The sequence below is a fragment of the Acomys minous genome (assembly GCF_964271855.1).
Source record: "Acomys minous genome assembly, chromosome: 6".
NCBI classification, from domain to species: domain Eukaryota; kingdom Metazoa; phylum Chordata; class Mammalia; order Rodentia; family Muridae; genus Acomys; species Acomys minous.
Window position 1 is genome coordinate 55,013,400 of NC_140487.1, and position 22,770 is coordinate 55,036,169.

Below are 22,770 nucleotides of genomic sequence, written 5' to 3' on the forward strand. Positions count from 1 at the left end.
CAACAGCCATGTGTTTTGTTTTGGGAGGTTAGACGTCTGACCTGGAGGCACTGGCAACATATTTCTTCTGGAGTTCTGAGGCAGAGCATGCGCGTGCCTCTCCCCTAGCTTTGAGTGCCCCCCCCCCCCGTAGTCCTCTGCATTCCATGGACCTCAGCTGAACCCCTTCAGCTTCTGCCTAAGCAGTCACATGACACTCTCCCCGTGTGTTTCAGTTCCTTCATCTTCACATAAGGAGGCCAGTTGCTGAATTTCGGGGCCCATCCAAGTCTATGCCTTAACCTGAATTACGTCTTAAGTTCGGTGTCCTTTACGTGCGCCCGGCGTTAGGACTAGAGTGTGTATCTACTAACGGGACACAACAATTCAGGCCGCAACAACACACATTCAGTAGTCTTGCCTCTGAGATAAGCACTCGCTGAGCCCATGTACAAGGTAAGAGCTGTACTGACATATGGTACAGGGTGAGATGACTATGGAGGTGACTCCCTAGCCTAGAGGGAAGCTGGACCGCGGGGGAAGCAAAGCTCTAAAGAAAGAGGAAGTGAGAGTGAAATACTGGAGGATTAAATCAAAACTGAGACCGTGGAGGCCGGCAGAGGAGGCTGCGGGCAGGGAATCAACCATGCGCAGTCAGTGCCTTCTGCCCCTCTGCCCGGTCTGGGATTCGGTAGTCCCATGTTCCTCCTGCGGTCGCATGTGTTAGCGTGTCCTGACTCACAGTGTGAGCTGCGGTGGCACCACTTACCGTGGCTCTCTAACTCCTATGGAGACACTAAGCTGCACGGGCTCCAAGGAGATTACTGTGTGTGTCCTCTGATGCTTAGCACCCCCATCTAGGTGGCAAAAGCTCTTGCATTCTTGCATAGCTGGCCCCCTTCTCCTCCACCCACTTTGGAAACCTTAGCGTCCTCCTCCAAGCCTGTCCACTTTGCACAGGTGACCGCCTCACCACTCCTCTGGGAAGACAGTCTTCAGGATGCTGCCTGAACCATGTTGACTGCAAACTCACCCTTAATTTGCTGTTTATTGTTGTAATAGGAAGAGCAGGAGAGAATGCACCAACTTCTATCTTTTTTTTTTTTTTTAACTACAGAACCCACTATTCTGTGAAATGCCTCTGGAAAACAGAACGATAAAATTATCCAATGTGGAGCTGCTGTGGTTGAAATTGGGGGGCCTGGAACACAGATGTCCTGCCTACCTGGCCAACCCCACACCTTTCTTTATCCCTGACAGATCCTGAGCAGACTATATTGTATCCAGCTGAGTAGACTTAACGTTCCCATAGTCCAGTTATAAAACAATATAGTTTGGCATATAGATATCACATTATAATAACTGTAGTCGACTTACTTTAAAAAATATTTATCCATTCATTTATTACTAATCAGTGTCTATTAAAATGAGAAAATGTTCTGTGTAACTAAGAAAACCAGTTTTCCTAGAGTCCTCACAGGTCAGGCCTAGTTGGGTCTACCCTCTTCTGCCTCTGGCCCTGCCATTTAACTTGCCTGGGGTCCCTGGCAGTACCCCATAGTTTGCTCAATCTGCTAAAATCCATGCATCCACCTAATTCCAAAACAACTAGCTACACTTTGAACCTCTTTCCATTGGACAAATGGAGGAGAAAGCCTCAAATTAAGTCAACAAGCAGAAAGGAATTTAATAAAGGGAAAAAAAATCAGACTCATCACCATCAAAACCAATTTAAGAACTAGACTTTGGAAAAACTCCCAGCTTTCTAAAGAAACTCGCGAGAACACAAAGGAGAAGATCCTGTCTATGCAAAGTCCCTAAAAAACAAGCACTTCTCACTGCCAGGCCAGAGTGGGCTCCATTCCATAGGACATTGGGTTAAGACGGAACCCCCAAAGGCCTGATCTAAACAATCCTCACTCCCTAACATTATGCACAAAGGTGGCTCCCTGGGAAGGCTACCACTGAGAAACAACATATTCAGATTCTGTTTTATTAAACCCCATGTTGATGGGGCCCCTTTCCCTTGGCCATTCCTTGTTCTAAATTCCTAGGACAAATGAAAAATGAAAAGCCAGCAACCCTATACTCCCATGAAACCTTACCTAAGAACGGGCTTTAATACTGTGGAGAGACTGCTGGGTTTCTGTTGCTCTGCAGAGCTGTTTGTCATCTTTTCTGAAAACCCAGATGGGAATGCCCCCTTTGTAATAGTTTCCCATTTAAACAGTTTTTCTATAAATAATATCCAGGGCCACAAATCCCTGGAAAGCACTCCAGCCTTTCATTTGCTCCGTATTTGTGTGAGGGGCCATTTGCCACGGGGAGCTGGTTAGCAAAGAGAAACAAAGGGAAAGCCTTCCTTTCAGTGCATATGTCAGGACAGGCTGCTCCCAGCCCTGCATCTGTGACACCCTATGAACCAAGTCACCTCACTCTTGACTGGCTAGGAAGCATCTATCACACTGACGTGACACCTCCCCTTGCTCCTGGCAAGGTACCCCCCACCTGACCACAGGAGGAGCAGCAGCTGGGGGAGGAGAATGGATGGACTGTTTGGGTGTCTGTGGAGACAAAGCTGACAATCAATCACATTGGGGGTTGAGGTGCCAACTACAGGCATTCTGCAGTTTTTCCTGGAGCTCTGAAAGGGTCTGGTTTAGCAACTTGAGCTAGCAACCCCCCCACATTGGGGGGGGGGGAGGTTAAGAAGAGAGACACTAGTTTAGGGGTGGGGGTAGTATTCTGTTTCCTTTAAGCACCCAAATGCCTCTGCCCGTGACTGTAGAACAGGCCTTGGCAAAGAACCCAGGCAGTGACTTGGAAAAGCAACATCTGAAGAGTGTCCCACCCCAATCCTTTTCCCTGGGCATCTGGTGGTCCCTGTAGCAGGCACAGTGTCTGCTGTGAACACCATGCTGGTTAAGAACACCAGACTACACTGACCTATATAATTCCCTGAGGAGAGCATGGGGGATATCTGTGGCTCAGGCACTTCATATAAGACAGAAAAAGGGAACAAGAAACAGTACAGGATATACAATCTATGGTGTTTGTGGACCAGAAGGCTAATTAAAAATAACTACAGACAAGGGGCCCAGTGTGGTCCCAGGCCTGGGGAAGCAGAGATAGGAAGATACAAATTTGAGTATTTTATAGCAAGTCTCTGTCTCCATGAATAAATAAATAGGCAAGCAAATAGACGGTTAATGCTGCTCATCCTCTGCCTCCAAATAGGCTTTCTGTTGTCCCTTTGTTGACACCCTTCACTTTTTCCTACCTTTGGGGCTAAGCCACTTTAGCCTAAAATCTCATTAAAGACTCATTTTTGTATTTGCTCTTGAATTTTTTTGAATAAATAAATTCAAAGGCTCCAAAAGAACTGATTTTCATCTTTAAACAAGAAAGCCTAGGATTTAGATATGTAGTCAAATAGATTTCATGTGTTGTTGGGCCTCTTTCACACTGGTGTTGCATCCGATGGCCACTGGGTAGGAAACCCAATGAGGTTGAACCAGGAGGAGGGTGTGGTACAAACGTGTTCAAGCACTGTGGGTGATTGTTCTGTCCTTTGTGTTCCATGGCTCCTGTGAGAAGCCTCAGTCTCGGGCAGGCTCCAAACTGCCAACTCAATGGAGCAAATAATAATTATTCCTAATGGCAATAATAATTATGGAACGCAGTGCACCCAATATTAGATGGGTTGTCTGTGGCTTGAGGTGGGGCAGTCAAAACTTCACATACTTGCTTTGTAAGTCTCTCTGTCTCTCTCTGTCTTTGTCTTTGTCTCTCTCTGTTCTCTGTCTCAGTCTCTCTCTCTCTCTCTCTCTCTCTCTCTCTCTCTCTCTCTCTCTCTTCTCTCTCTCTCTCTCTCTCATACACACACACACTCACTCCACAGAGGCATACACATGTATATGGAGAGAGAGAGAGAGAGAGAGAGAGAGAGAGAGAGAGAGAGAGAGAGAGAGAAGAAGAAGAAGAAGAAGAAGAAGAAGAAGACAAAGAAGAAGAAGAAGAAGAAGAAGAAGAAGAAGAAGAAGAAAACAATGAAGAAGAAAAAAAGGAGGAGGAGGAAGAGAAGAGGAAGAGGAAAAAGAAGTAATCTTGACAGACTCACTCCAATGGTTCTCTGCAGAGTACCTAAGCGCCAAGCCAAGATAAATAAACATCAGCTATCCATACAATAAAAGGAGATTGGGGTATGTGTACTCTTTGAAAGCCTATGCACACTTACTTTCCTTTTAGGTGAAAGTCAACAACTTTTCCAAATCCAACTTTCTTGGAGAGATGAGAAAGCAAGAGGGAGGGAAGAGAGATCCTGAGGGCTCTGCATACCTGCTCTACCCCTCACTCCACACCCATTCCACATCCACCTGAATCTCCTCACAGATATCATAACTCACTCCATAGCCCATTTCCCTCCTTACCACCTGTGGGGAATCTTCACCTACCGTGATGCTCCCTCTCCTAGCCTAAGATTGGCCAGTTACCATGTCACATCTAGGATGTCAGCTTTAGCACTCAAACTCCCCACATCAGTGACATCAAGATGCGAGAGAGAGAGAGAGAGAGAGAGAGAGAGAGAGAGAGAGAGAGAGAGAGAGAGAGAGAGAGAGAAGAGCACTTCTGAAAATGACTTTTCTAGACAACAAGAAATTTTGTTTGCATTTTCTAAAATGTAAACAAAGGAACACTGGATCCCTAGAAGTTATTTTTTCTCTTCAGTTTCCATTGCTTTTATTTGCCTTATAGGATGGACATGTGCCATGACACATGATACACAGAGGTCAGAGGACAGCCTCTCACACAGTGGTGTTGGGGACTAAGGTAGGTAGCCAGACTCAGTAGCCAGCATCTTTACCTTTGGTGTTCTGTTTTCTCTTGGGATCGGATGCTTGCTTGTCACCTTAACCGTTGTCATATAAGAAGAAAACTACACAAGAGCATTCATGATATGGGGAAACCCTTGCTAGTCAAAATACACCGGATACACCTGGAAAATGCTTCAAGTGTTTTGAATAAGACTACACACCAGTCAAAGAGCCTAAATTATGTTCCAGTTAAACAAAATATTAGAAAATGTGTATATATACACACCCTTTTCATTTGGGTGCACCTGGACTATAAAAGCCCACAGTCACCTTTAAGAGTATTGGGTCGTTCAGGTTGGATTATTTTAAAGTCATTTTTTCAGTGTTTTAGAGAGGCATGGTTTGGAATACGCACCCATAATGTTGTGGTTTTGTTTAACTTTGTCACTAAAAATATACTGTGGCTTAACTCAAGGCTGCAGAATGGCTTTAAAAGTAGATTTTTGGCTTCAGTGACCTTACCAGTTCATCCAAAAGGCCCCACCCTCCATGATTCAAGTCCTATGCAAACAGGATCAGTCACTATGTCTACCTTTTCTTTAACCCTCCCCATCAGTGCTGAGCCCTCCAGGCTCTTTGAGTTGAGCGACACTGATAAAGAGGTGAGAAGGAGCACCATGCTAGTCACAGGTCCCCAGGAAGTTGGGTTTGGTGAGAGGTGTCAACTATCTGACCTCAGGGATGTGTCCATATGTCCCAGAGAGTGTGACCAGAAAAGAACCTGGGAACATGTGGGGAGGGACGGGCCACACAGTAAGACAGGCCTTGTTTGGAAAGCCAGGTTGACCTGCCTCTAGACTGCTGCTGGCTCCATAGCCTGGGCCTCTTCTCTTGCCCCATTACCAGGTATTGATTCCACATGCAATTCTATTGCACGGGAGTCACTGCACCCACTTTACAGTTGAGTAAAGTGAGGCTCAGAGATTCACTCACTTACCTTAGGTCACCCTAAGAGTGACCTGAAGCAGAGGTCAAGCTGTGTTACCTACCCTACGCTCCCCAGTTCCTCACCTGGGACATGGAGGGGCTCACCAGAAAAAAACCAAAGATCCTGCCATCCAGAATCCCAGGAGTCTGCCAAGCAGATTCTGACTGGAGAGGGAATGCTCACACATCCCAGCCCTGCCTAGTCGAGGAATTATCGACAGTTGATGACTTTTGAGGAGAAAGGTGAGTCAGTGTGGCCTCTGGTAAGCTGGCCATACTCCAGTGGGTAGAGCCCTACCCCGGAGTATATGGACAGCACACACTGGATGGTAAGTTACAAAACAGAATACAGAGGACGTGGGGGTGGGAATTGGGGGTGGGGGAAGAGTTGGGAGGAGTTAGGAGATAAGTGGGGGGGAACATGATCAAAACACATTGTGTGCATGTGTGAAATTCTCAGAGAATTAATAAAACTGTGTTTTAAAAATTAGCAGGGCAGTCAATATTGATTGTCAACTTAGCAGGATCTAGAATCACCTAGGAGAAAAATGTCTTGATTGAGTTCACTGAAGAAGGTCCATATTCTTACTGGACTTTACCATCTCATGGGCTGGGGACTCAGGCTAAATGAGAGGAGAGAGGAGGGAGGAGGGAGGAGGGAGGAGGGGAGGGGAGTGGGGAGGGGGGAGGAGAGAGAGAAGAGAGAGGAGAAAGCCAGCAGAGCATTCCCATTTGTTTTTCCCTCTCTGCTTCCTGACTGTGGGTGCATACAATGTGACCAGCTGCCTCAGGTTCCCGCCGCCATGACTGTCACCTGCCCCGCAAAGGACTCCAACATTTTTGTCAAACGCCCTTCTTTAAGTTGCCCTTGTCATAAGCAGGAGAAAGGTAACTAGCAGGGCTAGAGAGGAAAGCCCACACAGCCAGGCACAGATCACGGAGTACTCAAAGACCTTAACTTTAAAAATCAATTAGTTATGAAAACTGCTACCATTTTAGTTCTAGTAAAGGTGCTTAAATTTCCCAGGTGAGGAACTGGGGAGCGTAGAGTGGGTAGCCCAGCTTGACCTCTGCTTCAGGTCACTCTTAGGGTGACCTAAGGTAAGTGAGTGAATCTCTGAGCCTTACTTTACTCAACTGTAAAGTGGGTGCAGTGACTCCTGTGCAATAGAATTGCATGTGGAATCAGTACCTGGCAATGGGGAAGAGAAGAGGCCCAGGCTATGGAGCCAGCAGCAGTCTAGAGGCAGGTCAACCTGGCTTTCCAAACAAGGCCTGTCTTACTGTGTGGCCCGTCCCTCCCCACTTGTTTCTAGGTTCTTTTCTGGTCACACTCTCTGGGACATATGGACACATCCCTGAGGTCAGATAGTTGACACCTCTCACCAAACCCAACTTCTGGAAAACAAGCTAAACTCAATAATAATCATAATAGGTTCAAGACAGGAAAGAGAGACATTGAATAGATAATTTGGATCAGGGAACTGTCTTTCTTAACTATTTGTTTACCTCCCTTGTTGTGTAGATGGAGGGACATGGCCTGGGGAAGCTGAGATCTGGGACAACCCTTTAAATGGCCGGTGCTGAACTGTCTCTACCCCACACCCTCAGAATGCACAGCTCTCAACTTTCCAATGACCGCCTCCATCCCCACCCCCACCCCCACCCCGGTATCACGGGACACTGACAAACTGTTTTCCCAGTAAATCTTCCCCACAGGCCATGCACACAGCAGCTTGTCAAAGTCCTCTGTAGGCACAGAATGATGCTGCCTGGTCTCTGGCAGCTGACTGTTACCTGTATCTGCTTCAGACCAAACAGGTGCATGCACATGGGGACACTTAACTGGAAGCTTATGAGCTAGGTCTCTCTGCTTTTCAGGGACAGAAATCCAAAATCTAAGCTGCAGGTTTCAATGTGTTGCAGAGAAGGGTGGTTCTCCTGCAGGCCAGGAAGGCAGGAGCAGAAGAACCAAGTGTCAGAGCCTTCGGCATGGTGACGTCAATCTTCCTGAATATGAGGTATCTGGCTCATCCATCTCCTAGACACAGGTCCACTCTGCCCCCAAATACTCTAAGGCGTTCTTGGGTCTCCTTCCCTGAGATTCTCCCAACGGAAGGAAGCGGCTGCTGTCAGCTCCAAATGTTCATCTCTGTCTGCCCTGGGCCACCCAGCAAGTAGATGCACACACACTCTCATACTGAGACCAGGCTGAGTCTCAGTTAGCTCCTGCATGCGGATGGTTGTCTCATTTCAGACATACCCACGTGTCTTCCATGGCACCAGGCAATGTGTGCTTTGGAGTTCAACAAGACCTCCATTCAGAACTGCACATCACTGGCTGGTGACTCAGGACATGTTAGTTTTCTTCCTGGGCAATAAAACAGGGATGGGGCGGAATGTAATGTGTGCCTCTCAAGCCATTGGAGAATGGCAGGAAATAGCATAGAGAGCTACCTCGGCGCTATCACATAGAAGTATTGGATAGATGCCTGCCTCCTCGTCTTCATCGTTAGTCTCCTACACAAGGGTTCTTCTAGCAATGAACTGGAAACCTTTGAAAGATGTACAGTTTTCTCTGCCACACAGACCAGCCCTGCTGTATTCCATATGAGGATCTGAGACACAAACCCACAATGATCCACTGAGGTATCAGAGACCATAACCAGATTTGAAGACATGGCTGCTTTTCTGCTCTCTGGGATACTGAGCCATCCGTTCATGTCTTCTGGCTCTAACCCCGCCCCCCCCTCATCTGGCTATAATACTATGTGGTGTTACAACCTTTGAATGCTCAGAAACATTTTATTTCCTCAAGTATCAGGACTTAATGTTTCGTTCCACACATAAAACCCTGTGAGTGGAAGGCTGCTGGCCCCCTTGTCAGAGGTAATTTCTCAGGGCTCTGCATGGGATTTAACGGAAGCCATATGGTTAAGTCTGTCAACCCTCCCAGAAGGCATCCCCCCCCCCAAAGGGCCCTCGTAAATGTTCTTGGGGCTGTGAAAGATCTAGCAATTTTTAAACAATAAAGCTATGTTCATAGCCGTGATATTCAGCAAAACACAAAGCAGGAAATAATGGCTTCTGGTCTGAATTACTCAGAGGGAACTTTGAGTTGTTCTGGCTGGAGGCTGGGGTTACAGCGACAGTCTGAAATCTATCCCCACTGTCTCCAGCAGGAAGGAACCGGCCAGGGTGTCCCCAACTTTAGCCTATGATGGACAGTGACAGTCACGGTTTGGCTCAACTTGGTTGAGACATTTAAGAAAAATCCTCATAGTTCGACCAAACACAGGATTTACAATTACATGCTTAATTGTAAGATGTCGTATTATTTAGGTTTTTAAACTGCCTGTCTGTGAATGCAGCATGCCTCAACCTCCCCTTGCTCCTTTTTGTCCCCCTCAACAATGACAAGGACCTCTTGCCTCTGAACATCCCCCTCTGATGGCATTTTGAGTGACAATGCTAATCCATACAGCAAAGACTCCTTGTTCTCCTCCTTAGGAAAAGCAGCAGTGTTTTGTAACCCAAGGTTTACTTTCAATTTTTATTTTTAATGATTTGTTTTTGTTGATTTTCCTCGGTATGCCCTTGGGGCTGGCACTGGACACTGTCCATGACACAGCATTAAGAATTACAAAGACATACTGGAAAGCAACATAAACAAGGTGAAGAGGTAGAATCCAGCACCTTTTTATACAAGACAAGATTTGTTTTTTCCCATACTTTGTACCTAAGTAGCACTGCCGAGCTTCACCTCCATGCAAATACAGTTTATGACCCAATACGCAGTTGCTACACATGATGTGGACATCTGTATCCCACAGGCTACAATGTGAGTAAAATCAGGACGAGGTTTCCCACGTAAGTGCCTTCATACATGCATTCTGTTGAAGCCTATTGCCAGAACAGCTGGATAATTCGTTAATGGAGCAAAAAATATATTCTAACATTAAATGTGTAAGAATCTCATTGTAGGCAGTCACTGTGAAGTCACCCTCACGTATGAGCCTGCATTTACCCAATACCTGGAGAAGCAAGAAGCAAGAAGAAAACCAATAGAATAAGTCAACAGTGCCTCCACCAACCTGTCAGCACTCTTCTCCCATTGATCATTGTTGGGGACCTCCATGTCTGTATTATCTGCATCATTTTCCCAAAGAAGGACTAAGCACATGGGGCCTATAGCACCCCACAGAGGGAAACAGACTTCTCTAAGACCACTTGGATCTATTAGGGTTATAGCGCCTCAGCTAAACTATGGGCTCCTCCGGAAGTGCATCCTGTGATGGGAGAGAATGAGAGGCAAGTGGGGTTCACATTACCATTACCTGCTCATGTACCATCTTTCCCAGGCTTTGCTGACTTGACCCTGAGTTAATGAGCGCGTTATATGATATCTAATAAAAATGACCGGAGTCGAGATACTGTTTGGAACGGGCCACATAGTTGGATCAAGGCAAAACCGATTTCATCTCTACTTAACACATGCTTGTTTTCTGTCTCTCTTGTCTCTCCACAACCCATAGCTCATTTTTTTTTTACCCCCATCTGGGAAACTTATCTCCTAAAATGCCCCCATCAATCAGCCAAAGACACTCTTCCTGACAGGGCATCTGCCACTTTTACTGAGTACAAGCAGTCACTGGTTTGGGGGGTGCCTCCCACACTCCTCAGAGCCCTGTGTTTTTCTAGCCTGCCTAACCACCCAAGGGCAATTTGCGATATTTATACTCCCCTCCAGTCCCTATTGAGATAATAGCACTACTTTTTGGAATTGAGCACAGGGCATAGCAGGGGTCGACATGGAATAGAATAGAAATTGACTCTGCTGCCTGTCTACACACACTTACTATTCCTTCAGGCTTTTATATGTCCACTCATTCGAGTCTGCTTTGTCTCAGTGTCTACACTGCCCCCACCCCAGTATGAAAATTCAATGCCTACAAAGATGTGTACCCTTTGTCCTGGAAGGCTTCCCTGATAACTGGGACCACTTCCACTTTGCAGAACTTTATGTAAAACCTCTAAGCTTAAGCTTTACAGCATGAAAGGAGAGAGAGGGAAGGACAGAAGGACGGAAGGAAGGGGGAGGGCAGAAGGAGAGAGAGAGAGAGAGAGAGAGAGAGAGATGGCAGCAGAATATGAGCCTCAGTGAGAGGAGAGGAGAGGGGAGGAGAGGAGAGGGGAGAGGGGCCAGGCAACCCATCTCCTACAAAGTTTCAGTTGTGAGCACACCCGCTGACCACACCACCAGTGTTGTGCGTGGGCACAGGTGGGTCCCAGTCTCTCTGGCTGGATGCAGCTTCAGCACTGAGCCTGAATGAAGACTTTCATTGCTGTGTGCTGTTTTTGTTGGCCAATAGCCATGACAAACATTTGCAGGTGGCTTGGCCAGATTTTGACACTTAAATATTTGAGGTTGTGATAAAAATCAGAATATTACTACAATATGGTTCCGTATGCTCACGCAATGTGCACATGCACACACAGCACACACACACACACACACACACACACACACACACACACACACACTGGAATTTTTAAAAAGCTATCTGGAATTTCAAACGCTCATTTGCAGACATCTCCCGAGGGAACTCGTGTTTTAAAATGAGCACTCATTTCCTCTTTGCTAAGGGAAATAAAAGAGCCAAGAGTCCCCGAATGTTACCACCTAGGGTTCCCTACTCAACCCACTGGTGAGAAGGGCAAGGCTGGGTCTTGCTGAGCCCCAAGATCATGTGGGCAAGACTTTGAGGGATCACATAAAGAAGACACATAGAAGTGACAGGATGTGGGGGTTTTGAATCAACATAGTAAGCGCGACAGGGAAGGAAGGATTTGGAGAAAAGAAATCGCCTCCCCTCCCACTGGGCAAGGAGACAGAGTCCTAAAAGTAACAATTATCTCCTAGAACACACCCCGAGAGACATGCAACGCCCCCAAGAAGCAGAAAGAATGGCAGAGTGAAACAGCCTACAAATGTCACCCAAAATGTACAGTCCGGGGCCAGCTGGGTAAATTATTGACAGAGTCAACACCCATCTTAAAATTTAGTGCTAGCCTTAAAAGGATTGCTTCATAAAGCCCAGTGCCGCATTAACAATGGGGAGCACTAAGGGCCTCAGAGAGGTTTGTGGGCAAGGGTACAAGGGGCAGGCAGGGGGCTGCAGGGGGGAAGGAATGCTGTAAAACTGCTAGTAAACTCTAGCACATTTTATGCTTTTCCCCCCTTGAAAGAAAAATAAAATAATTATAATTAGCCGGTCCAGCTGTGAGTTGTCTGCCTTCAGCCAAAGCCCAAGAGGAAAGGAGTCCCTTGAGGCTTAGACGCCATCTTTAATGAAGCCACAGCACCCTCCTAGCACCTTGTGGTTTAGAGATAGTGGCAATACTTGCTTTCCCAGTCGCTAGAGAAGAAACCATTATCAGAGGTGCTCGCTAGGGTGACCCTGGCTGCCCGGGCTGGCTTGGAGCAAAAGCAAGCCCAACCGACCTTCACACTCATGGTATGTGCTTTGAAAGCAGGCCCATGACAAACAGAAGGGTCATTACCTGCAACTCTGGTTTCAACAGGTGTCCTTCTGATGAACTCTGAGGGACAGTTCCCTACTCTAGAGCACCCAAGGAGTAAGCCAAGGCTGCTTCCTGGGCCCACTGTCAGGCTCAGGGAGAAGACACAAGGAAACATTGTAAGGAAGCATCTAAACTTGTCTTAAGTCCTCACAGCAAGTAGCCGCCTGACAATACAGACTGCATTCTGATATGCATTCTGACCGCAGCAAGTTCCCCTTCTGATTTGGGGGACAGTTCTGGGGACACAGGGCAGGCAAGTGTCAGCACCCGGCAGTGAACACTTAAGAAGTCAGTGTCTCTCTGCCCTAAGAAGCCACATGCTCCCCTATCTTGTACTCCATCTTGATTCTTTGGGGGTTGGAAAGATCACATATCAACCATCCTCATTCTGGAGATGAGGAAGTGAGGTTGGGGCGGGGATTCTGCATTTCTAAGAAGCTGCTGGGCAACGCCCACATGCTGATGGTCATACCACGCTCTGTGTAGCAAGGTGCTGGACCAGTCGTATGATATGAAGAAGCAAGAACAATTGCCATGACGTAATATGGGTGCCGAGATACTTCCACCAGCTTCCCCCTCAATGTCTCAGTATTGCTTTGAGAGGGAAAGGGCCTGCGTACACTGTTTTGTTCATTCCAGAAATAACTATGGGCCAATGAAGAGGTCAGAAACAGCTGACGAGAAAGAAATAACAAGAAGGAATATTAGGGAAGAAAGACCAGAAAGATAGGCAGTTGTGGACTATACCAGTGGCCCAGCCAAGCTGTTGAAAAAAAGTCCTAGGAAGGTGAGTGGGGAGGGGGGCACGCTGCCAGCAGGATCCTCGGTGGGTAGAGTTTCCCTCTGTTGTCACCAAACATTTGCCCTGACCACTCCACTGTGGTCTGCATAATGCCACCATTTCTGGCTGACATTCACAAATCTTATTTGAAGAAGGGAGGTCACAGAATGAATAGTGCCCCCCCCAACATCTAGGCTTAAAATAGCTCCCACTAAATGGAGACCCCCTTCTCTCATCAAAAGCATCACTTGGACCTTGTGGCAGCATCATATCAGACAGGAGAAACAAGTCCAGGAAACCAGAAACAGGGAGAATATTTTAAAAAAAGGTTGCCTGAGGTCCCCTAGAGACGATGAGGAAGTCTCCTTACCCGATCTGGCGGTTGGTGGAGGGAGCCTGTGTGATGACTGAGCTGGACTGGGGCGACGGCATGGCTTGCTGAATCACAACGCTCGTGTCATGGTTGGGCATCCGTGTGCTGCCCAGCTGGTGAGCTCCAGGCCCCGCCATGGCCCCGCCAACTGCATTATGCATGGAGATATTCTGCCCAGAGAAGACAGAGGAGAAAGATCAGAGGGAGCCAGTGCTTCATCTACTCCCCAGCCCTCCAAAGGCCAGAGCCAGAAGGAACACTGATCAAGATGCCTAGACAGAGTTCTGGCTTCTAGCAAGGCATTGGCTCATTGGTCTTGTTATAACTGAACCATCCCGAGGAGGTGAAAAATGATTACTTACCCAAAGTGTAACACGTAGCGGGAAACACCTTGACATTTCCCAAGCAAACCTTTACCAGCCACCCCGATGGACAGTTCACACGGTGGAAGGGGAGCAGGGGTAGTTGTATGCCTTATCTGACTGTGTGATACACACCAAACTAGAAGACAGTAAGCACAGAATGCTGCCATCTTGTGGGTTTCGTTCTCCATCTTGTTATGCATAGTCATCATTACCAGGATGATTTCCTTGCTCTCAATGCTAAAACACTACAACCACGTAAATTCTTTTCCAGGGAAACTAACACTTTTCAAGATTATAATCAGGGCACTGAACAACCTGTAGAATGTGCAGGGATAGTTCTAATAGATCCAACGGGGGAGCCGGGGGTCCAGTGATAGGGATGACCCAACATAAGGCCGTGTCTCCACAAAGTCACTCTCTGACAACCTTATGGAATAATGGCATATAGAATTGCAAACTTGTCTTCCAGACTGGGGAACGCTGGCGTGTAGAGCAGAGTAGTCCTTCAACAAACACTATTTCCTGGATGAGCTAGAGAAGGAATATCTGAGCCACACAATGGGCTGGTGTCATGCATGGACTTCTGATAACTCTAATTGAAGCTATGTTGTTTGAAATAAGCTAAAATTGGGTTAAATCATTGGTACTAGGTAGAAAAGCAAGGAAGCGGGACAATAATAGAGAATACACACTAAGACTGAAGAGGACAGATCAAGGCACTGGGGCTCAAATGTGACCTAGCAAAGGAAGAGAAAGTGCATGGTCAATCAGGCAACAGTCAAGAGTTTGAAGCAGACCCGTATGCAGGCAGATAGGGTTTGCCAGCCTAAGAGGACAGAGGACTTCTGGGGGTCAGGTGGACAATAGGGTGAAGATGGAGGAAAAGAAATGGAGCATCACTTGCAATTCACTTGAGGGAAAAAGTAGTATATATCTGTCCACACTCTGGTGTTAGCAAGGGGGGAAAAACAATGTTACCCAGGAGATTGTGAAGTGGCCCTTTGCTTTTCTTCTGCAAAGAGCAGGATTTCCTGCACTATGTGACAAGTGATGGTGACAACATGTAAGGCATTGAGGGCAGTGGCACCCATCACGTGGCACCTTTCCCGGGTCTCTGATTTCTGAGCCCTGACCACACAATTTGTAAGGAGTCCAGATGGAAAATGGGCACCTGGCTTAGACTGAGAGCTGACTGTGTCATCATGGGATCCCAAAGGCTCATATATACATGCATGGCCCAAAGGCCCTTCTTACACACTGGAAGGTTTTCCTGGCACGGAGAAATTCTGTGGCTAAGCAAACAGAGAAGGAAAAGAAATGATGTGTGGCTGGGCAGGCAGGGGTTGGCTGCATTTAACTTTATATGATCTACAGTTTCAAAACCCACTAAATTAATGTTGAAAATGAAGATCATGTGTTATTCCTCTCGAAAGTGAACCTTAGCATCCTTTCATCCCCAGATCTAGACACTGTGTGGCTTATATTCTGTATTGTTTAGCTCCTCAAAGATACATAAAAAATTTCCATGTTTCTTATAATTACCTATGTTTCAATAATAGGTCCAAAGGCTAGAAGAATTCTGACTATCTTTTTAAATAATTGTTCTTACGGTGTTGTTTCCATTGTGTATCATTAAATCTGTACAATTTGATGTGTAGAACCACAACATTACAAGCACAGGAGAGACGATAAAATGTATGAAGGTTCCTTGAGTTACCCAGGACACTCCCTTTCTGTCATGCCCAGATGCCATTTCACATTTTACCAATTTACCCCAAGCGTCCCCCTCTTTCTATACTTCTGTGCCTTCGTCCACCAGCCCATACGTAGGCATTGTCATCATCTTCCTGTGTGCGGAGGTCTTCAGCCTGTGGGCTGTGACTCCTTTGGGGTCACCTATCAGATATCCTGCATATCAGATATTCACAGAATGATTTATAACAGTAGCACAATTGCAGTTATGAAGGAGGTGGGGTCACCATACCATGAGAAACTCTATTAAAGGGCTGCAGCGCTGGGAAGGTCACGAACCACTGCTGTAGTAGAAGAGACATCTAACTTTTCTCGCTCTTGCTAGCTCTTCTCCCTCCTCCCCATATCAAGGCACCAAGAGCTCTCCACAATATATACCCATCACACTAACACAGCGCCCAGTATGAACTCCCACTCTGAGTCACCGCATGGCTTCTTTGCTTTGAAAGACACCAAGAGCACTGCCTGTGACCTCCCCAGCTGCTATGGGACCTTTCCTATCAAGTAGTTCACCTAATCTCATCTTCTCTTGGTTCTTAGCACCTCCTCTCACCTTTCTGTATTTCTCCTGCCTGCATTCTGATCTTGCTCCACATCAGTACCAGACTTGGTAACATGTTTTGTTGCTTTGTTTGTTTTATATTTTGACACCAAGGCTCTTGGTCTGACTTTATTTTCAACCATCAGACTGGCCCTTCCTTGGGAATCCTCCACACCTCCCTAGTGATGGGAACCGTTTCCTTTATAGGAATGTTGATACAGTTATAGCTGTGCTTGATTTTATGAATATTAGCAATTTCTTCCCTGCTTTTTAAATCATAATGAGAGTAGGAACTAGGTCTGGTTTTGCTCTCCACTGTGACTCTATCACCACGTCACAGGTGTGTGGGTAGCAAACGCAGAGGGCGTCAGTGACACACAGGACAGCATTCCTAGGATACTCAGATGGTTAAGCCACATGCTTTTATCCCCTGGCGGGCTCTGGAGAGCACTAACATCTCATGTGTTCACCTTGATGCTGACAACAATAGTGTGTTACACGTTAAGAAACCTGCTCTCAGTACAGGCTGGAGAATTAAAGGAGATCAGGACCAAGAAAAAGAATGGAAAGGAAAGACTTGGAAACATGCTCACAGTACCCCATGGATGTAACATGGTAAGCTTCTGATCTTTAAACCGTTTCCCTCTTTCTGGTTGCCATACAAACCCAGGTACAGGATGCAGCACAAGAACTTGGTATGTGTTTGTGAGAACGGAGCATGTCAAACTAGAGAAAGAAGTTTCACCCCAAGATGCCAAAGCTTAAGGACCTTTCCTGCAACCCATTAAAGAGAACATAATTATTATCCAGGAATAAGTCTTACACCCTCCCCTTAGCAATATTTAAAAAAGAAAAAACCTCTTTGTCTCTGAGATCACTACAAAATGACTTTTGGATTATGTTTTCATCCTTTCATAATTCCCCAACACACACACACACACACACACACACACACACACACACACACAGGCACGCACATGCACTTGCATACACATGCATGTACACGCACACGCACACACACATACACAGTCTGCATGCTGACTTCCCTTAGATTCAGAAAATAAGTTTAAAACATTTTGGAACAGTAAACAATCTGGCAGAAGCATTCTCATTTCACATTTGGAAAAGGTGACTGTTTTCTTTAGGCATTACACAGGAATTCAAACATGAAATTATTTTCTGAGTTCACATTGTCCCAATTATGGATTCAAAACCTGTCTTTATTGATAAAAGAATAGCATTTTACATCCAGATAAATTCAACATCCAATTTCAAAAACAGAAGGAGTGAGTTATCTTGCTGATTTATTTTTGATAGCGCAGGTGGGTAGATTTGAAGCTGGTGAAACGATGTCACCAGACAGATGGCATTGGATGGATGTCAGTACACAGACAAAGATCAGACGGGTGCCTTGAAGCTTGGCCTTTGGCCTTTTCTTGTTCGACATTTTTATCAACAATTTGGATGAAGATGTAAAACTCGTGCTTGTCAAATCTTCAGTTGACACAAAGTTGGGAGACAGCTAATGTTCTGGAAAGCAGAATCAGGTTTGCCTTGAGCCAACTGTGTGATCTGGCTTCCAAAAATGCTAACATAAATCTAGGTTGTTTTAGAAGTGAAACGTCCTGATCAGGGGAAGTAATTATTCCACTGTAGGGTACGTTGGCCTGACCACATTTGGCCACCACATTTTAAGGGGGAAATTGATGAATAGGAGGGAATGAGAGTAATGAATGTGTCCAAAATGCATCACTTGGAGAATGGCAGAAGAACCAGGGGATATTTAGTCTGCAGAAGGGAACACCTAGAGGGTCACACTAAATGCCTTCAAATATTTGCAGGATTAGACACAGTCTACATTGCTCCGGAGAGCACAATTTCAGAACATGGAGTCTTGATGCTGAGAAGCCAACCAGAACCACAACTTGAGTGTCTAAGTTGATAGATATCTTTATAAACCAAATCTCTAGTTGTTATAGTGATCCTACAAAGCGGGCATCACTGCCTTCATTTTAAGAATGAAAGCAAAAGTCACCATCACCTATGAAGTCACTGACTTCCGGCCATCCTTGGTCTTCTGGGCCAATGCTTCAAAAATGTAAATTTGACATTATGTCAAAATGATTTTTATTAGCATGTAGAGATCTCCAAATATAAAATAAAATGTTCCCTAAAATAACCAACTCCCTGGGTCTGGAGAAAGCCAGGATGAATGGTTACCATCCTTGGTCAGGAATGTTCACCCAGGATTCTTGCACCAGGAGGGAGACAGCGCAGGATGACTTCCACGTCTCTTCCAATGCAAGGGAACCTTCATTTACACGGGTCACACGGAGCCTCACATGGCTTAGATGCTCAGTTACATGTACTACTTTTGAAACTGCACTAGTTTGAGAGTTAGTATGTTTTCCCCATCCTCTCTCCCCCATTGGTACCCAGTGGCTGCCATGTAACCCAGAGAGATCACTCGATAACCCATGCTCAATGGCCTCCATATTAGACAGGGGTGGGGGACTCCAGGTCTATATTTACCATTCTGCAGCTCCGCGAGTCTCCTCTGCTACATCTTCTGAGTCACTAAATATCCAAAACAGATATTTGGGGCCCTGATTCACTGCCTTACAAACTGATTTTTTTCTTCCTCTCAACCATAGGCTTTAGTGGATGTGAATCTTTCAAAAATTAGAACATTCTGCCAGGCAGAAAGGATCTACAAACATGCTCTCTCTCAGCTGTCAGTGATGGAAGCTCCTTCTTTTTAGCTAAAATTTCTCAGCTTTTCCTTGACATCTTCCTCTTTTCTCACCCTGAAATGCATTGTTTTTCATTCACTGCTGTTCTGCGGCCTGCAGGATGCGAATGGGATGAGAACCAGGGGAGTAATGAGTCTTGATTGCATACTCTGTGAGCTTGAGGTAGAGTGGTAATTGTCTTCCTGCATGCATGGGCTTGGAGTACAACACGCAAAAAAACAACTTAGTGTACAAGAACGTACATACATCCGTGTTCTTAAAAAAATAACTATAATTTCAGGGTGTGGTAATGAAGGATGAAGGGAAGTGGACCACAACTGAAAGTAAAGGTTAGCATGCACCAGTCCAACCAAGGAAGATTCCCACAAGGTTCCAAAATGTTATCTTGAAATCTATACTCTATCCGACTGCCCAGGTGTGGAGACTTTACAAGTTTCTTCATAAAGATCCAGGGTCATCCTGATGCTCATTTACAAGACAAGTTGTGCAATCTTGAAGTTGTCTGCATTTTAATGATGCCCAGGGAAGTTATGAAGACTTCCAGAACTTCCCAGAGCTAAATATTCATGAAGTGCATCCAAAAGACGGCTATGACATTCACAGAATAACAACCCTTATATCCCTCTGGATGGTACTGGGCTTTGGGAGGTGTAGTGGGTCCTGATTCTTTCTTTGGTGTTATCAGTAGCTCTGCCAGCTGGTAACTACAAGGGTCACAGAGTGGGAAAGGCACCAGGGTCTGTCTATGTAGGTCGGTGTCTTTCTCTCCATATTATCCCCCCCCCCCCCGCCCCTGACACACACCCTTCTCTCTTTGGTGGGTTAAGATGGAGCAGGATGAGCAGGTAACTTCTTTAGGAAGGAGAAGGAAGCTCAGGGCCTTGAGAGGCAAGTTTAAGTTTCACTCTCTCAGCATTTGCTACTGAAGAATTTTAAGAGGTACAGGGGGAAGCATGACCATGGGATCAGGTAGACATCGGGTCAAGTCCACACCAGCTCTGAATCATGTGGGCATGCTATTTTAGTTTTCAGAATCCTACCATCCTCAGTTTACAATAGAGATAACCATCTAATGACAGGCTTGCGGCCAGGAGCATGTGACTGACGCATGTGTCCCAGCATAGTGAGTGATAGCAATTATGTGTCACTTTCCTTGTAGTAAAGTAACATGAATCTCAGAGTCGAGGAAGCACTTTTTCATGGCTCTTCCCATGACTAATAAGAATAGAAATCATTTTAATGATGGCCAACACTTATGTAGCAATATCATATGTCAGAACATCCATTCAAAGCTGACTGTTTTCTTAGAGGTGGATAATGTGAGCAGCCCCATTTCATAGATGAGGAAAGTGAGGCACAGAGAGCCTGAGTGGAGCGGCTTGGAGCCAGGTGGTCAGAGCTATAAACAAGTTCACAAGCAGGAAGCTGTGTTGTCACAATTGTCTTGAAGGGAGACTATTTCCTTTCAGAAAGGAACACAGCAAAACGTTAAGCATGTGAACATCACAGAGAGTGGGCAATTAACCCTGCTTTGTGTCCTGAGAATCACAGCCTGTGTGTCACACCACTCATTCAGATTCATGTCTTCATCGACACCTCCGTGTCTGTAGGAGCTTGGAGTGACACCACTACTTCATCTCAAAGACTACTGTCCCTGTCTGAGGAATGTGCTTACAAAAGTTGCTCCCCTCCAGCTTGGAGGAGGGCAGGTGCTACAGCAAGCAGGTGAGAAGAGCTTGCACATGGCTGATGTAACCCTCAGTGGCTTTGGCTCCTTGTACAAAAGTAGATAGTCCCCTCAGGGGCCTTTCCGGTCTGGAGTCTGTATGATTCAGAACAGCACACCCACCCAAATGGTCACACTCTCCTCCAATCCCCAGACCTCTGTCATTTGCCCTAATACTGGGGTGGAGCACCAGGGCCCTTCCTGGGTGCAGTTTATAGCTACTCATTTAATGCCATAGTAAAATACCCCAGACAATAAACATCTTCTCAGGTGCCACCCTTGACTGTGAGAAAGTTTCCAGGTGCCTCTCAAAGATCCCGCCCCTTGCATTGCAGATTCACCCACCTAGAATTGTCCATGTGTCAGCTCTTGGCCTCCCCTTCAGTTTCCCCACCATCCCCACTTAATATTTACATATGGTGATGTGGCTTGGGTACGGTTTGTGTGCCCCCAAGGGTTCACGTGCTAGAATTTCATTCTGTTTTCGAGGAAACGGGAGGCTGAATTTAATCCTACTGTGATATGTAGAAGTGAGCCTATCAAACGGTGACTCACGGTGGAGCCTCATGGTTGAATCCTAGTGGTTTAAAAAGAAGGAAGGAGATCAGAGGCGATAGGTACACACATGTCTGTCTCCGGCCCTGGGGTCCTTCTCAGGACCCTATCAACAAGAAGATACATCCTTGACCACAGACAGCCAGAACATTCAGCCAGAAACAAGCCTTTCCCTGAGAAGAGATCACTCACCCATTCTGTGGGATTGTATTATGTTATTAGCAAGAAAAAAACTGAACTAATTCCCATGGGTTAAGAGGGAAAAAAGAGTATTGTGCTCACACTCTAGAACTAAAGTTGAGCCAATGTCAGCAGCTGCTGCTCCTGGAGCCATGAGGGCTCAAGCCACCTAAAATGATTTGATGCACCATACATTGATAGGATCCCTTAATTCTCAGGATCTTCCAGATAGTTGCTTACTTCCCGGTGACATGGAAGGACTCCTATAGGCCAGACACTACCTTCTATATATGCCTCCAAGCTGTTCACAAGATGCCCCCCTACAAACCTTTGCAATATCATCCAGCAGCCAGCACCCCTCCGTCTCCTCACAGAGCTCAATGCTTCTTAACAGTCAGGTCCCAGTTTCACTTTTGTACGTAACATTTCCTCTGTAATCAATTTATTCCTCAAGATCTGGGTTGGATTGTGCCATCTCCTCTACAGAACTTTAGACTCCTCTCTTATTATCTATGTCATTTTCCCTCAATCTGTACTCCTGCCCTGGCTCTTCATACTTCAAGAGAGAGCTGCATTCTCCAAAAAAAAAAAAGAGCCAGTGACTGTGTTCGTAGTGTGCACTCAGTAGACATGTCACATATTCAGTTATTCAGTAAGTGTGGCTGTATGCTCTTAGACACAGATACAGTACCCGTGTGCTTCAAATTTTTCATTTGTGAAAAACAGTGTTTCCCTATAAAGTTTTTTTGTAAGGATGAAATTAGGTGATCTAAGTCCAGCACTGAACGCTGTTTTGGCGACATTCAATATTCACGTAGCCCTCATTGTAATTACTACGATGTTTATCATCACAATTACCAATAAGAGTGGATCTGCAGCATCCTTTACCTCCTCCCATGCTCTCCGCTTAGCCCACGCACCCTTCCATCAAAGCTCTTGGACCACATTGGCAGAGTTAGTTATTTTTAAGGCCATCTTGTCCACTCCTGTTTTGAATGCTTGGATGACAAGGGTGGGGTCTGACCTAACATGTTGGCTGAGTAAAGCTGCAGAAAGTGCAGTTAGTGATGTGGAAAGGAAAAAGAAAGAGCAAGCCCTCTTGCTGCTGCCAGTAGCTCACAGGGTGGCGGGAATGCTGAGAAGGAGGAGATGACAAACACTTGGCCTGAGGAATACCTAACACAGGCTCACACACAACAGAAACGAAGATGCATCATCGATGGTTGACTATTCGCCTTTTGATGGGCAGTGGGGCTAGTCAACAGGCCAGGTCACAAGTCACTACTAAGAACATGATCTCATGTAGTGCTTTGAGTTTTGCTTTTACGATCCCAACACTCATTTTTCTATTTTTTGTTTTTTGTTTTTTTTTGTTTTTA

The 22,770-nt window shown here is 45.9% G+C and overlaps 1 protein-coding gene across 5 annotated transcripts in view; it reads right to left on the reverse strand.

Annotated features, from left to right (window-relative positions):
• The window catches only part of CREB5 (cAMP responsive element binding protein 5), a 394,107-nt gene that overhangs the window by 228,548 nt on the left and 142,789 nt on the right, over positions 1–22,770 (reverse strand). For all 5 annotated transcript variants that reach the window (XM_084787603.1, XM_084787605.1, XM_084787604.1 and 2 more), the window contains one exon: positions 13,517–13,689. In XM_084787603.1, coding sequence (XP_084643729.1) covers positions 13,517–13,689 — 173 coding nt within the window. The remainder of the gene's footprint in view (positions 1–13,516; positions 13,690–22,770) is intronic.